The sequence below is a fragment of the Hetaerina americana genome, unplaced genomic scaffold, assembly GCF_022747635.1.
Source record: "Hetaerina americana unplaced genomic scaffold, ioHetAmer1.1.p SCAF_7, whole genome shotgun sequence".
NCBI lineage: Eukaryota > Metazoa > Arthropoda > Insecta > Odonata > Calopterygidae > Hetaerina > Hetaerina americana.
In genome coordinates, this window is record NW_027287316.1 from 88217701 (window position 1) to 88234480 (window position 16780).

The window sequence follows — 16780 nt, forward strand, 5'->3', positions numbered from 1 at the left end:
TTTCATCAGAGACCCACTGTCTTTTGCAGTTAACAGAAGAGCTTTTGTTTTTTGTATGCTTCAGGACACGGGGAAAGCAGATTTCAACTTAATGTAGATAGGTGGAATAGAAATATACAAAGCTAAGGTCAAAGGACTTCGAGGAAAAAAAATCGGACCACTCATGGGAATTTAATAAGTCACAAAAGGCGATCATATTCTGATCAGAGAAATACTTTTTGTAGTATTTTTTACTTTCTTTGGATGTAGACACAGCAATTGTAGAAAGAAGTGGGTAGTGATCTGAAGGGTGGGCATTAATGGTATCTGTTTGTACTAGTTCAAGGTCGATATTAGTTAGTACATTATCTAAAACTGTTTGCGAACTAGCACTCACTCTAGTAGGTTCACTGTTGGTAGCATTGATGTTGAATGACGTTAGTAAATCCATGAATTCCTTTTTAGCTTTAGAACCGCCATAAAATTACAATTGAAGTCGCCTGTAATTATCATGCAAGGTTCATGGATTGACCTATGGATTATTTCCAAGAGTTTCGTCAGTTTGGTCAGGAAAACGCAAACGATTGCAGGGGCGTGGTTCATCATGAGCTCTTGCCACAGGGTAGAACTGTAAATAAGGAATATTACCAGCAAATTATGCGCAATTTGGGCGAAGCAATCAGCCATAAACGCCCGGATTTGTGGAAGAACAAAAATTAGCATTTGCACCATGACGACACCCCTGCTCAAACATCGTTACTTGTGCGCGAACTTTTGACCAACACAACACACTAATGATGCCGTAGCCACCGTATTCCGCAGTCTGCCCCCCAGTGACTTTTTCTTGTTCCCGAAACTGAAGAAGCCCATGAAAGGACGACGCTACGCTACAGTTGACGAGATAAAGACTGCATGGAAGCTGGACAAGATCACAAAACAATGATTTTTTGAAGTACTTCGAGGATTGGAAAAAACGTTGGCACAAGTGTATTTTTCGCTTTATTCACAGCTATTACCGCTTCATTCACTAATGCAGCAAATAGATTAGCACTATATATTTATGAAAAATGTAGATTATTGTACACAGGTACCAGCTTATCAAATTTATTTTATTCACTTCATTGTTTAAATGATACCAGTATTTGTCCCAGTACATTTACACAAAAAAGTTATTTAATATATATTTATTACTTGTTATTTGTCCAGAGATCACAATACAAAATTCCAGGGGGGTGGTGTATGTACATGATATAAGGCACGTCAAAAAGGAGCAGAGACACAGGCTCAATTAAGACACATAGAGGAAATGATGCTCACAGTTACATAGTACTTGGCACAAGCCCATGTACATTTGCTTTAACATGCACATAAAATATCAATTCAGCAAATCATTGACTACCAACATGAATCGGACCATGACCATTGCTATAAACTATGAGTATGAACTTACTGGTCGGGAATATTATTGAGATATTTGTCAACCGAGTAGAACATATTGCGCTGTAGATATCTTTTTAATTTAAACCTAATGCAGCAGTTCACTTTGTACACTTGATACTTTAGGGTAGTCTGCTATATAATCTGATGCCCATTTCATTGGGTCCTAATTTGAAAGCTTTAGTTCTCATATTCCCATCATGGATATCATTCCGTCCTCAGGTGTAATGATGATGATGGGCAGAGTTAAGAGAATAGTTGCCAATGCTAATTATTTTATACATAAAATTAAAAACATAATGTAGATTCACGGGAGTGGTAGCAAGTTAAATTGATGGAGCATTGTGAGGTTTCCTCGTGATGATTCTAAGAGCTTTCTTTTGTATTTTAAAGTTGGTTTGAGAAATAGCGGTTGAAGGTTGTCTGTACACCACTTGTTTATTGAAAGTGCGATAGACTTTGATTTTTCCACAAGGCTGGGATATGTTTCTGTTGATATTATTACATTAGTGTCACTTTCAAACCACACACCTAAATATGTGTACAAAAAATTCTTCTTCATCAGCTCAATCCACAACAGAAATACTAGGGGTAATAATAAACTTCCTTGTCGCACACCATCGCACGGAAATCTATCACAAATCTTTTCATGTTGCATGCCGTCTGTGGAACTCTCTCCCAGATGACAAAAAACTCTTCATTAACAACAACATTCAGAAGAGCACTTCACAAGTTCATTTTCCTCAGGTACTTAACTTAACCAGTACACGCTCCCTTATTCCACTCAGCTGCTTTTCAGATCACTGTTTCTACCTTTTTGTTTTGTCATCTCAAGCTGTAGGAGTTTGCATCATTGTTTTTAGTAATATTATGCTTCTCATTACTCCGCATGTGTTGTCCATATATTCAATTTCTGTAACTATATAATATGTATACTATGTAAAAATGATTGTTACAATGTACATGTATCTTTCCTCTAATTAATAATGTTTTTGCAGGTTATTCACACCCCCCTTCTCTTTGTGGGCGTTTTTCCTGTGTGGGTTTTTACTGGTTGAGCAATGCCACGCTCTCCCTAGCTTTTCCCACAAACCTCATTCTTTGCTTAGGCTTTCCTTATTTTATTGTTCTCTATCTTTACTGTCATTTAATTTATGTATGAGTGTATGTGTATCCTTAATTTATATATGTATATGTATGTATATATGGGTGTATATGTGCGATATTATGTATGCATTAATGTATGTGTGTGGATATGTATGTATATGTGTAGGTATGCATATGCATGTATATGTGTATAATAATAATAATATTCTTTATTCATCTTATAATCATATTCACATATGGTAGATGTCGTCATTTAGGAACATACAGTTGTTCATAGATAATATAGTATACAGCACAATATACAATCACATAACATACTTATTTGAAAATATTTGCATACATACACCTAGTATTCTACTCACGCTAGACCTTGTAATTTTAGGCTAGTAAAGTCGTTTCATAATACTCCTCTATTGAGTATAAAGGATTGGAGGTAAGCCAATCACGCAGCACCCTGCAGAACACTACATTGCGGGCTGACTTTACAGATTTTGGAAGCATATTAAACAATTTGATAGATAGACCTTCAACTTTGTAAGTCCTATCTAGCGTACAGTATGGAAAATCCATATTAGACTTTGCTCTGGTGTTATGGCTGTGAACGTCAGCCCTAGTGGAGTACATACTCGTATTTTCTTTTACGTGAACTAATGAATAGAATATATATAAATTATAGACAGTAATAATTTTTAAATTTAAAAAGAGAGGTCTACAGTGTTCAAGTGGACATGAATTAGATAAGGTACGGACTGCCTTTTTCTGCATCACAAAGATTAGCTTAATATCAGATGCATGCCCCCAAAGTCTAATGCCATAAGTAATATTTGAGTGAAAGAATGCATAGTAGACATTAATTAAGTAGTCCTTACTAACATATAATTTCCATTTCCTGAGCAGAAATAAGGCTCGTGCAAGTTTTTTCCTAATGTAGAGAATATGAGTACTCCATGTTAACTTGGAGTCTAAATAAAATCCCAGCAGTTTCACAGGGACAGTATCCGGTGTAGCACATTTTAGAGTACATAGAAGATGCTGAGTTTTATCGGGATTCATATGGAGATTGTTGGCAGAAAACCTGCCTTTTTAAGTATAATAGGAACCCTATTCATCGCATCAGAATGATGGGGGGAACTATGTAGGAAAGTAGTATCATCCGCATAGAGGGCACAGTCAGTAATCATATTGGGGCAAAAGTCATTAATCATGACCAGAAATAAAAGAGGTCCAAGCACAGAGCCCTAAGGCACACCATAGGTAATATTTAATGGTTTTGACTGCTTACGATCAGATAAGTAGGAAGGAATAAATTTTAGTTCAGTATCCTTAAAACCATAATATTTCAACTTATTTATGAGAATTGTGTGATTAGCACAGTCAAAAGCCGAAGAGAGATCACATAGTGAGAGAGCCAAACATTGATTACCTTCAAAAGCCTTAATGATTTGCTTTATAACATATTCAACAGCTTGGGTTGTACATTTGTTGGGTCTGAAACCAAACTGAGTCGGTGTAAATAAATAGATTTAAAGATTCAAAATAGTCCAGGATTTGGGTAAATACAACTGATTCAATGATTTAAAATAAATAGACAGCACATAAAAAACAGTAGCATCCATTTTGAAGCAGTCAACACAGCATTCAAATGATTGTTCTTCATTGAGAAATTCGTATGGGTAATCAATGGGAATACGGGGAATACATTCAGACAGTAGAATTAAAACACCACCATTTTTGTGAACTGTCTGGCAAAAGGCGCTAGCGATGACATACCCAGGCACATGAAGAGAGTCAAGTTCACTCGCATTTAACCAATGTTCGTTGGCACAGATCACATGGGGTTGGTACTCGTTTGCTAGAACCTCGAGGTCCAGTAATTTATTACGTATGCACTGAATGTTTAAGTGCAAGAGCTTCAAATAACGGGTTATCCTTCCTGCGCTGGTGGGAGGCGTGGCTTCAAAAAAGAAAAATTTTTTTAAGATCATCACTACCACATAGCTTATACTGTTTACATAAGTTGAGTAAATTCCTTCTCTTATTCTAAAGGTCAATATTAAACCAATTTGCCTGTAGATTGGGCTTCTGTTTCAGCTGAATTAATTTCTTTGGGAATGCACATTCAAACAACAAGAAATTACTAAAATAAGTTGCAAACTTTCTTTCACAATCAGTATAGGTCTGCAGGGCATCCCAGTCAGTATTATTAAGCAAAGTTATGAAGTCATAGACATGGTGTACAGTCATCTGTCTAACATACACATTTTTGGAAGTTTTGTTATACGAGGGTCATCCGGAAAGTAGTACCCGTTCGTGAAATAAAGACACAAAAGTAAATATTAACAAACATAAAAAATTTTATTTGAAAGAGGATACTTTAAACTACTTCTCAACATAATCTCCAAGCAAATTAAGGCATTTGTCATAACGTGTGACAAGTTTCTGTATTCCTGCTGCATAGTCCTTCGCCGCCAGCTCATTGAGATACAGGGTCACTCATTCTTTAAGTTCTTCATCGCTGTCAAATCTTTTTCCTGCCAAAAAGTCTTTAAGCTTTGTAAAGAGATGAAAATCTGAAGGGGCCAAGTCCGGGCTATACGGTGGATGGTCGAAAGTTTCCCATTTGAATTGCTGCAAAAGTTTTTGTGTTATCCCAGCTGCATGAGGCCTGGCATTGTCATGAACGAGAATGACACCAGTAGACAATAGACCTCGCCGCAGATTTTGTATTGCCCGCCGTAATTTCTTTAATGTTTCACAATACGCATTGGCATTAATAGTGTCTCCACGGGCCATAAAATCAATAAGCAATACACCTCGTCGATCCCAGAAAATGGTTGCCATGAGTTTCCTGGTGGACAGAACTGTCTTGAATTTTTTTGGTTTGTTTGGTGAATGAGCATGATGCCACTCCATTGACTGTCGTTTACTCTCAGGTGATGCATAACAAACCCATGTTTCGTCACCAGTAATTATGCGAGTCAAGAAAGAGTCTCCTTCATCAGAATACGTCCCAAAAACGTCAGTGCTGCAGCCATACGCTTGGTTTTGTGCTCATCTGTAAGCTTGCGAGGGACCCATCTTGCACAAATTTTTGCATAATGCAGATGGTGTTTAACAATTGTTCGAGAAACATTGGGAAAATGCTCACAGATGTCATCAATTGTGACGCGCCGATCGTTCCTCACGAATTCGTCAACTGAGCTCACCAGTTGGTCTGTAATGACAGACGGTCTCCCCGAACGCTCATCGTCGTGTGTGTTCCCCCTCCCCATGTTGAAGTTGCGACACCACCGCCGAACAGACGACTCGTCCATTACATTGTCTCCATACACCTCCTTTAATTGGCGATGAATATCACATGGGCGAACGTTTCTTGCATTGAGGAATTTAATCACTGCCCTCACTTCACAACTGGCGGCGTTCTCAATTTTTTTAAACATTGTAAACAATCACAGAAACAACACAGGCAATGCTAGCGTCACGCAACTTGGCTCAGAGAAGGCAGACAAGCCACTGAAGCTATCTGACCTCGTCCAGCGGCTACTCGCGTCGTCAGCACTTCATGCGGCACGAACGGGTACTACTTTCCGGATGACCCTCGTAGTTCCCTACCACTTCTTAAATTACCAAACACTATCGGAGGCCCCTTCAGTATGCAATAACAAGATGCACTGATATCACCACGTTTGTGAATAGGAATGACCTTGAAAAACTTCAACTGATCAGGAAAATAACCAGACTGGAGACAAGAGTTGATGACAATAGCAAGAGGGTATGCTAACCAGTCAATTACAGATTTGATTGAATTATTTGAAAGCCCAAACATATCTTTACTATTAGAATTCTTGAACTTTTTCACTACTTTAATTATGTCTATCTGAGAAACTTCTTTCCATCTAAATATAGAATTGGTAGTGGGAGTATTGCATAATAGGTTATTAGCAGTATTAGCTGAGGTTTGATTAATATTATTTATATCAGCTATAATATTGTCAACCGAACTAATAAAGTTGTTATTAAAAGATTCAGAGTCTATTGGAACATCATCAGAGTTTTTACTAAATCCTGTTTATTTTTTAATGATAGTCCAATGCATTAATGCATTGTCCCTTGACTTAAAATGGCTGAATTGCAAAATCCCAACTGGTTTCTCATATCTTTTGACCAGGAATGATGTGTACACCCTAGGACTATTCAGTCCTTGAGCCATAATTACACAAGGCCATTTGGGAGGCAATTGGCAGAGGGTAACCGAGGAACTGCCACTTGTCAGCAGGAATAGCCTCTACCAAGTTATTCTGCCAGTTGGGAGGCCATTTTATGATAGTTGTCGGCTAACCTAGGTTATCTGCTATAGACATGATGCTGCCTGGAAAGACCGAGGGAAAAACACCTTCCAGTTGCTCCAGTTCCTATTGTCCAAGATGGTAGAGAATGCAACGGCATTGGTCTCTATTGTGGGACCTTTAGTATTTCATAATGCTGAAGCATGTGACATTTTGTTCAAAGAACTTGATAAGAATTCAAGTATTTAAGATGAAATCTGGATAATATTGAGATGGAAAGATAAGAGTTGCTTACTAACTGTCATTTAGGGCAGTAGATTTGCTGGGGCTATCTACATGAGGCAGATTCAAGGATGAGTCAAGAGTGATGGCGACAAACCTTGCCAAGTCCACTCCTCAAGGAAGTGGGCCTGCCTGGCTGCGGTAGTTCAGCCTTCTCATGTTCACACTGGGTCAGTTGGCCTCTCTTACCAGTGGCCTGTCTCCCAATTCGCCTTTTTCTGATGCAGCTTTACAAATTAAAACTTACATACTAGGGATTACTTCACAGTTATGTTGGACTGCAATTCTTGATAATAATAATTAAAATTTATTTTTAAGAAAATTTAAATCATGATTTACATAAAACCATTCTGTCAAAAAAATAGGGCAATACAGGTATGTTGCCATTGGTTCAGTGATTGGCTTCTCAATGAAGTCTTTGGCTCTGTTTTTGAGTAATGGTTCATAAAAAGGAAAGAGCTTGGTCTTGTACCTTCTCCAAGTAGAAAGCTTACCTTAACTACTGAAAGCAGTACTACTTAATGCACACAATGCTTTAATTGAACTAATCAAGTAATATCACGGCAATTTTGAGAAAGTTGTGGTCATTTCAACTCATATATGCCATGAGGAATTTAAAAAATATGGAGGTCAACAAGGCAATTTTGAGGAAATTGTGGTCATTTTAACCCACATATGCCATGAGGAATTACAAAAACATGGAGGTCAACACCATAGCTGGTTATCTATCAAGTCTTTGACCTCTGTCCTTGAATTACAATATGAAATAAAAACAGTAGTCTCAATATTTTTTACACCAATTTATCACAAAATATTGACTGAAATACATGCTTTCTGTAATTTAACGACAAGGTGACCCTTTATGAGAACACTCCTGCACATAGAATAAAAATTGGTCGTAGAATATCCAAGGAGGCTTTCACTTAATACCAGCCATCGCAAGTGCTTTCTCTCCAGCGTCTGCAAGAGAATGTTTAAACGTTGAATATACGGAAAATGAACCGATAAAACATCCTACATTACGATTAACATAACAAACCCTTCTCATCAGCCACAGACACAAACTCCGTTTTGGGGGTAATGTTGTGTTTAAGAAATTCGACTTCAGATGATTTAAGTTCTTCACCAAGTTGCTGCAAAGCATTCAGTATTTCTGCCTAGAATTTATATAGTAGTAAAGAACGCATTAACCAGATGGAGATACAAAAATAATTTGTCGAGATTATCTTTTCCTTTGACCAACCTTCTCCATTTCCCGCTCCAAAGAGGAATTTTTCCTGAGTTTAATGTCTCTATCTACCTCAGCTAGTCGCTGCCTTAGCTGATTAGGCTGTCTTTTGGCAAACATCTGGATGACATAAGGGGTTTTAAATGATGCACTAATAGCTGCTCGTATCGCCTGAAATTGAAGACACGAGCTTCGTCAGCCGTCACTTTACTCGAAGTGTTGCATTCATACAATATCTACCGTAGTTCTTACCAACTGCATTGCACTTAGCTGATCTACAAGTGTTACATCCCCAGAAATTATTTTCGTCAAGCTATCATTTAACTCATTTAGCTGCTCTATGGTTTCTTCCCTTGACTCTTCATACTCATCAGGTGTCATTTCATCTTTACATGCTTCTAAGTCAGACAGCTGCTTAACCAATCGATCTAATTGATCTTCCAAATTATGCTTTAGCTTTTCTGTTTCAGCCTTACCTCGAGATGCCATAATTTATTTCCCAAATGCAAATATAAACAATATCCCTCCTACGTTAAGTCAAAATAAATCAAGCAGACTACTTCTATAACAATTGAGCCACGCTAACCGCAGTAAGGTAATTGTTTAAAATGAAAAAATCACTTATTTATCCTCGATTATAAATGTAAGTTGATTGAAAAATATTTATCGGTGCAGTTATGATGAGCTCTCTGGTGAGATGATGGAACAGAAAATGAATTATCAGGGGCTCATTGAGATGTGATGAGACACCACGGTGTATATAGTAAGGTCTCTCTACGGCAGATGCCGCTAGGGTTGTTTCTTAATAAACTCTCTCTCTCTCCACTGCAGGTTGGCTGAAATTCTTTGGTAAAGAAGATCACTTTTTAACTTAATAATTAAAGATTATAACAAATTCAAGTGGAAAATTATTTTTCCGGATAAAATTATTTTTCTGCATCCTGTTTTATTCAACCGCCATTTCCCGACCTTTAACCCTACGGCAACACCCGAATGAGTCACGGAAACATACGAACAAATCTTCTTGATTTCAAGAAAGGTCCTGGTGATTCTGATTAATGGAAAATATCTTTTTTCATCGACAATTAGTAACGTTTTTACACACTCATCCATTGAATTACATATTATTCTATCTATGATGTGTTGTACTACGGCGATATTTATTCATTTTACAGGTGATTTTCGAAGAAACTGTAACGAAACGAAAGGTCCTTCTATGAGGACTCCACACTCATTACAACACACGTTGCCATGAACTTATCGAAGGGAAAACATCAAGGTGGACAGACTCCAGCAGGATACCAACAACGCTTCAATGGAAAGTATCCTTTTAACAGTCTTTATAATTATCGCCGATTTAGAAAGTAAGTAGATATAAGGCGAGCTGCGTTAGAAGACAGCCATCCTGCTAACAACAACAGCCGGTAAGTTTTATTTTCCGCCATCAATTTCCTGTTTATTGCATTGATTTACTGCTTCTTGTATACGTGTATTCTGTTTCAACGTGGGTGTTCTATACTTACGTGTTATAATTACTAAATGTCCTTTGAAGGAACTGCGTCAATGGTGCTAAGATGTAGGTTGGCAACTTACGTGAATTGATTTGTGCGAATGGATGCAGTGAAAGGAAGTTTGACAGTTGTTCTTTGGTTGTTGTATGGTTTCAATTGTTTAGCTTAGACAGCGGCAAGTATTGGCTTTTAATTTTTTTCCATTTAAGGTGCTTTAGGGAAGTGATTCTGGTTCCGTGGAAATGTTGAGGCAGTTATATACGTCGTTATTCAGTGGTTTATGTATAGCGAGTAGGAAAATGCATTAACAATTAGCCTTAATAGTACTCCCGTAGGTAGTCGGAGTGTTTATGAAGGCGATCAGTAGTATTTATATTGTATTAAATGTATTCTGGTGCTGTCATCGATTTTAACATTAGTATTGATGATCACTCCATATGACGATACCGCCGTTACGATTTTCTCACTCCGCATTAATTTATAGCATGGTTATTCAATATATGTAGCGGGGTAGTTGTTTATTGTCGCAAAATGTATTCCTGCAATGAGAATTTTTCGATAAAATACGGGAAATAATTAGTTGAGAAAGAACTGGGAATGTCGACATTTTGTGCTTAATCATCAGAGGAAAAAAATTTTCACACGTGGTGACCATATTCTTGTGTGGAAAATTAATTGGAGTGCTGTTTTAACAATATCGCCCAGTGAGGCGAAAACAAAGTATGGCATATGAGCAACTTCTTTGCTTAAAATATTTTGAGAATGATTAATGAACTTGTAGGAACAATTACCAGCCTGCGTTCTGTCGTTATTGACTGACCAATCAATTCCTTGTTAGTTTTAAGTTCTTCGTAGTGTAGCCAAAGAGCGCTACCCTACTGTGTTATGTCTTAAATCCTGCCTAGGCGAAAATATGTGCGTTTAGTTACATTCTCGTATTTAATTATCCTTTGGTTTATAGCCCCAGTTCTTTGCGGCTTCACGCGTTGGACTGCACTAGTAGTCCTAACTTGATATTGATAAATCTTGAAGTATGTGGAAATAATGTGCGATGAACGGCGCTCTCGAAGTGTGTTTTGGACGTTCAATGTTTATCGCTGCCTTAATATATCACTGGAGGCGTATTTAACTGTCGGTTACAATTTGCATTTCTAAATGTGTCTACATATTGACAATCAGCCTTTGGAGTTTCCATTGCCTCTGTGATTTATTTGATGAAATTGCTAGCTGAAATTGGCCAGTTTTGTGTACCGATTTGGGAGTCACCTAGTTTGTTTTATGGTTCTATAGGATTCGCTCCACTTCACACCCTTCGTGGGTATGATTGCAACTAGTCCCAGGGTTCTCAGCAGCGTTGTTTTCATGATTACTATGTAGCATGTGTTCTCATTTTTTGCTTTCACATGGCTCTGTGCATGCATACAGTTCGACATTTGAAACAAATCACGGGCCATTATGAGGAGAGCATTTAGAGATAACTAAGCATAGTATTTTCTATAGTTTGGTGTGAAGTGTATCATATTAATTGAAAGGTGTTGGCCATGGCCTATTCAAAAAACAATAGTTACTCACTCTGTGTGTATGAAATTAAAGATAGGAAATGCTGACTCAAAGGAATGATGGCACTTGCAATACTTTGTGTACTTACTTAAGAGTTACTGAAATAAGCATCTTCCTAGGAATTTTTTCAATTTAGGTGTCCTTTAGACTTACTGTTTATAGTACTATAATTTGGGGAAGTATGTGTAAATTTTTAGAAATTGCATTTACACAATTTGCATGTACTAGTTATCACTTTCCCAAAGATCTAGACCTATATTGGTCTTTCACTGTGTTTCATGCAGCATTTGCACACTTTAATTCATGCTCACCAATGGACTTTTTCCTGTTTTCTGAATTTTTCTATTTAAAACGTCTTGAGAGAGACTGAATTAATTATGTACCCAATTTTGAGGTTATAGAGTGCAAAGATAGATTTAATGGACTCCCAATTCAGCCAAGCATTTGAGAGGGGCAGTGCAAATCTCTTTGTCTCTTGTGTAAAAGCCAAAGTACATAGCCAAAGTACATGTATTCAAAAAAGCATCTCTGAAGGACAAGCCAAGAGTACTAGGTTAAAATCTCTATGTATTTGGACACACAGGCGAAAGGTGGCATGGGTACTTAAGGTCAGCCGTGGAGCAAGAGGTATTTTGTGATTAGAAGAGAACGAAGATAGTTAATGTTGAAATGATTCACGCTGAGGAAATCTGCATTTTAGTTTCAGTATGATTCTGTGAACTTAAAGATTTGTTTGAGCAATTGCACCATTTTTGTGGCATTGGATGTCCCTGTTGTTGATTGATATTCCATGAGCACAAGATTGAATGTAGGCGAGGCAGCATTCCATTTTAACGTAGAAGTATTCTTTGGAAATTCTATTATTCTGTTAATAATTTGTTTTCCTATTTAATTTCTACCCTTGATATTCCAGTCCTCAGTCTCAAAACCTTTTTGATCAGTTTTCTGAAATACGGACCAAATATCCAATTAATAATGTTTTCTAAAATTTGAATGTTAAACGAATCAATGGCTAAAAATTCTTCTGTTGTACATGATGCTTGAATTTAATTCCATGTAATTTGTTCGATGGGCGAATTCCCATGAAATGCTCTTGTCTTAAACATTTAAAGAATGTGTTGTTTCTTTTAGCATGTTTTATCATTCATAATTTCAATTCTTGAAAATAGTGATATACGCTTAAAGTTATAAAATGAGAAGAAAATTATCACATATTGATCCCATTGCAGAATTATCTAATTGCCAAGAATTAGAATGATGATATTTGATTAGTGTTATAGCAAGTACTGCCATAGGTGTGTGACATATGCTATCGTAGGGTACATCAGGGAACAGTCGATAAAATATGACAATGTTTACTAGAACTGGTGTAATGATTAGCACCAATGAAGGAAGGAATGAGCTTTATAAGCTAAGAGGAGGGCAGTGGAGGGCTTCAATATTATGCCCCATACCTTTGTCGCTGTTTTCTTTCCATTTCGTTTGGTCACAGAACTCTGTAAATTTCGTTGCCCCCATTAATGCAACACCCATACACAGTAGTCCCCCTGATTATTGTCTTCCATTACATTGACCATCCACACATGAAAATTATTCATGCATTGCCATTGGCTCTGCCGACATTAGTCATTAGTGCAAACAATGCCTGTGCAATGTCACATCCCATTTCTCTGATGCCTCACTCCACATCATATGTGATATTTTGGCAAACTCGCTCTCTCCTCATCACTGCATGACGTGCACTGCACTGTGCAGACAGCCTGTGGCCAAAAGGAGAATCAATTGAACTCCCAGGAATATCTTTCTCCCTTCTATGCAAGGACTAATTTGTTGCTTTTTGCCACTGCCCGGACTACAACCTTGACGTGGTGGAAGGGCTTGTGCGTTCCGATGACCCCTAGAGCTGTGCTGGCGGGAGCAATAATTATTGCTCCTGGTAGGGTCACCCATGCCAGATACGTCGAAGGTTAGGAGCCAGACGAAAGGTAGTCCACGCAGCGTCTGTTCCTCAGTGAGGCGGCTGCAATGGCGTCTGACCCCAGTGGGGCGGCCAGTAAGTGATGGTGTCACGTTAAAAACACTAGATAGATAATGGAGTGATAATCATAGAATAATACACAGCGGCGGGGACGAGAGACAACAAGGGGTTGCCATAGTATTAAATGAAGAGGTAGGAAGAAGCGTAGTCAACATAGAGCAGGTAACGGATAGAATATTACTAGTAGAGATAAAAGCAGAACCGACGATCTTTGTTATTATTCAGGTATACATGCCACTGAGCAACCATGAGGAAGAAGAGGTCGATAGGATATACGATCAGTTAGAGGACATAATCGCGTGTGTTCCTGCAGGGAAACATTTGATAGTAATGGGGGATTGGAATGCGACGGTAGGCGAAGGAAGAGATGGTGATGAGGTGGGGGACTACGGTTTAGGCATGAGGAATGACCGCGGGGAGAAAGCAGTTGAGTTCTGCAGGAGACAGGGGCTAGTCATCACCAACACTTGGTTTAGAAACCACAAAAGACGCAGCTATACATGGAAAATGCCAGGTGACTCAGAAAGGTATCAGCTAGATTATATCCTGGTTAGACACAGGTTTAGGAACAGTGTGATAAATTCGCACAGCTTCCCGGGAGCGGATGCGGACTCTGACCACAATTTTGTTGTTATGAAATGTAGCTTCCGTTTCAAAAAGATTAGGCAGGGGCGGCGAGATAGAAAATGGAATGTAGAAGCATTAAATGGTTTGGAAAGGAAGGAATACAAACAGGTGGTAGAGGAAATCATGGAGGATGGTAAAGAGCTAAGTACTATCGAAGAAAAATGGGAAAGTTTCAAGAAGGGGTTGACTAAAACCGCAAAAGACACTATTGGAACCGTTAACGCTAAAAGGACTAGGAAACCATGGAACACGGATGAGATGATTACAAAGATGGATGAGCGGAGAAAGTGGAAAAATGTTAATACAGAGTTAGGCAAAATGCGGTACAAAGAGTTAAATAATAAACTAAGAAAATAGTCGACGCAAGAAAGACCCAAAAGAGATAGAAGGAATACGTAGAAGAACTGTTTAGTGAAGAACTTAGACCAATAAAGTTAGACATAGAAAAGGAACAAGATGTAGAGGAAGATAGCTTAGGTCCAGGCATACTCGACGATGAGATAGGAAGGGCATTAAGGGAGATGAAGGGCATTAAGGGAGGAAAAATGGATAGAGAAGAAAACAAATGAGGTGTTGATGTTGAAGACTGTGATAGAGGGGAGAATGTTGGGCAAACGAGGAAAGGGAAGGAACAGGATAGGGATGTTGGACGGGATGAAGGGAGGAAGAAAGTACTCAGAGATGAAGAGGGACATGATATAGAGTAGGATGATGGATTTTGTTTTTTGTTAGGAGTAATAAAATGTTTGTTTGGTAGTTGTGTCCATCCAAAAACCTACCTAAACCCGTAGATTGCCTTATAATAATATGCATACATACATATATATATATATACATATATATATACATATATATATATATATATATATATATATATATATATATATATATATATATATATATATATATATATATATATATATATATATATATATATATAAACACAGATGTAGATTTTTAGAATTCTGAAGACGACAGCCGTGCTGTCGAAACGTAAAATAACAAATTGTGAGTGTCCTTTCTTTGTGTCTCTATATTCTAAAAATCTACATCTGTGTTTTTATATATTTGTGTGTCGCCGAAGAGCGTTCCATTTCGAAGATATTTTATATATATATATATATATATATATATATATATATATATATATATATATATATATATATATATATATATATATATATATATATATATACACATATATATATATATATATATATATATACACATATATATATATATACACACATATATATATGTACACATATATATATATATATCAAAAGGGCATAACATTTGTTTTCTTCTCTGTCCATTTAACCCTATCCATTCTTCTCCACACCCACATTGCAAAAGCCTCCAGTCTACGTCTATCCTCCTGCTTCAGTGACCACATTTCCGCGCCGTACATAGCTACACTCCATATCAAAGTTTTTACGAGTCTTTCCTTAACATCCCTACTCAACGTCCCTGTCATCAACTCCCTCCTTGTAAAAGCCCCCTTGCCTAGCGCAATTCTTCTCCTTACGTCCCTACTACATTGACCGCGTTGGTCCAAAACACTACCGAGATACGTCAAGTGTTCTACCTGTTCTAGTTTTTGCCCTCCTATTTTAATGTATGCCTTAGCCTTTTTCTTTCTAGAAAATCACATTACCTTTGTTTTATGAATATTGATTCTTATCCCATACCTGTCGCAATATACCTGCACTGAGTATGAGATTGTATCTCTCCCCTTCCTAAACCCAAACTGATCATCCTCTAAGTAATCATTTGCCCTACTCTCTATCCTTTTGTTTATGATCCTGAGAACAACTCTAGCTGTGTGGGATATCAAACTTATTGTCCTGTAGTCCTCACATGATGTAGCCCTTACCTTGTTCGGAATTGGAACTAAAACTGATCTCACAAAGTCTTCCGGCCAGATTCCTTCCTCATAGATACTACGAATGAGTCCTAATAGCCTCTTCCTCCCAAATTTTCCTAAACATTTTAATAGTTCAGTGGGAATGTTATCCACCCCCACAGCCTTATTTAGTTTCATCTCCCTTAATGCCCTTCCTATCTCATTGTCTAGTATGCCTGGACCTAAGCTGTCATTCTCTACGTCATATTCTTTTTCAACATCTAACTTTGTTGGTCTAAGTTCTTTACTATACAATTCTACTATGGATTCCTTCCATCTCTTTTGGATCTTTCCTGCGTCGACTATTTTCTTACCCGCCTTATCTCTAACTGCTATCATCGACCTTCCTTTCTTACTTCCCGATAAAGATTTAACTTTTGTGTACAGCGCACCAATTTCACCCTTCCTCTGTAACCTTTCCATATCCTCACACTGGGCCTTCCACCATCCTTTTTTGCTCTATTTGTTGCCCGCCTCAATTTATTGTTTAATTCTTAGTACTTCATTTTGCCTGACTGTATTTACATTCTTCAATTTTCTCCGTTCGTCCATCTTTGTAATCATCTCATCCGTGATCCATGTTTTCCTAGTCCTTTTAGCGTTTACGGTTCCAATAGTGTCTTTTGCGGCTTTAGACAACCCTTAAGTACTTTGATGGTACTTAGCTCCTTACCACCCTCATGATTTCCTCTACCGCCTGTTTGTATGCCTTCCTTTTCAAACGATTTAATGCTTCCGAATTCCATTTTCTAACCCGCCACCCCTGCCTTATCTGTTTGAAACGGACGCTACATTTCATAATAACTAAATTGTGGTCAG

The 16780-nt window shown here is 37.7% G+C and overlaps 1 protein-coding gene across 1 annotated transcript; it reads right to left on the reverse strand.

Annotated features, from left to right (window-relative positions):
- Window positions 1–7876: 7876 nt before the first annotated feature.
- Window positions 7877–9088, reverse strand: LOC139696353 (protein LZIC-like). The gene is made up of 4 exons (XM_071595080.1): window positions 8572–9088; window positions 8335–8490; window positions 8131–8248; window positions 7877–8051 (listed from the first exon to the last, which is right to left on the reverse strand). Exons 1-4 carry the CDS (start codon window positions 8806–8808, stop codon window positions 8011–8013), a joined length of 552 nt encoding a protein of 183 aa, XP_071451181.1. The 5' UTR covers window positions 8809–9088; the 3' UTR covers window positions 7877–8010.
- Window positions 9089–16780: the final 7692 nt, after the last annotated feature.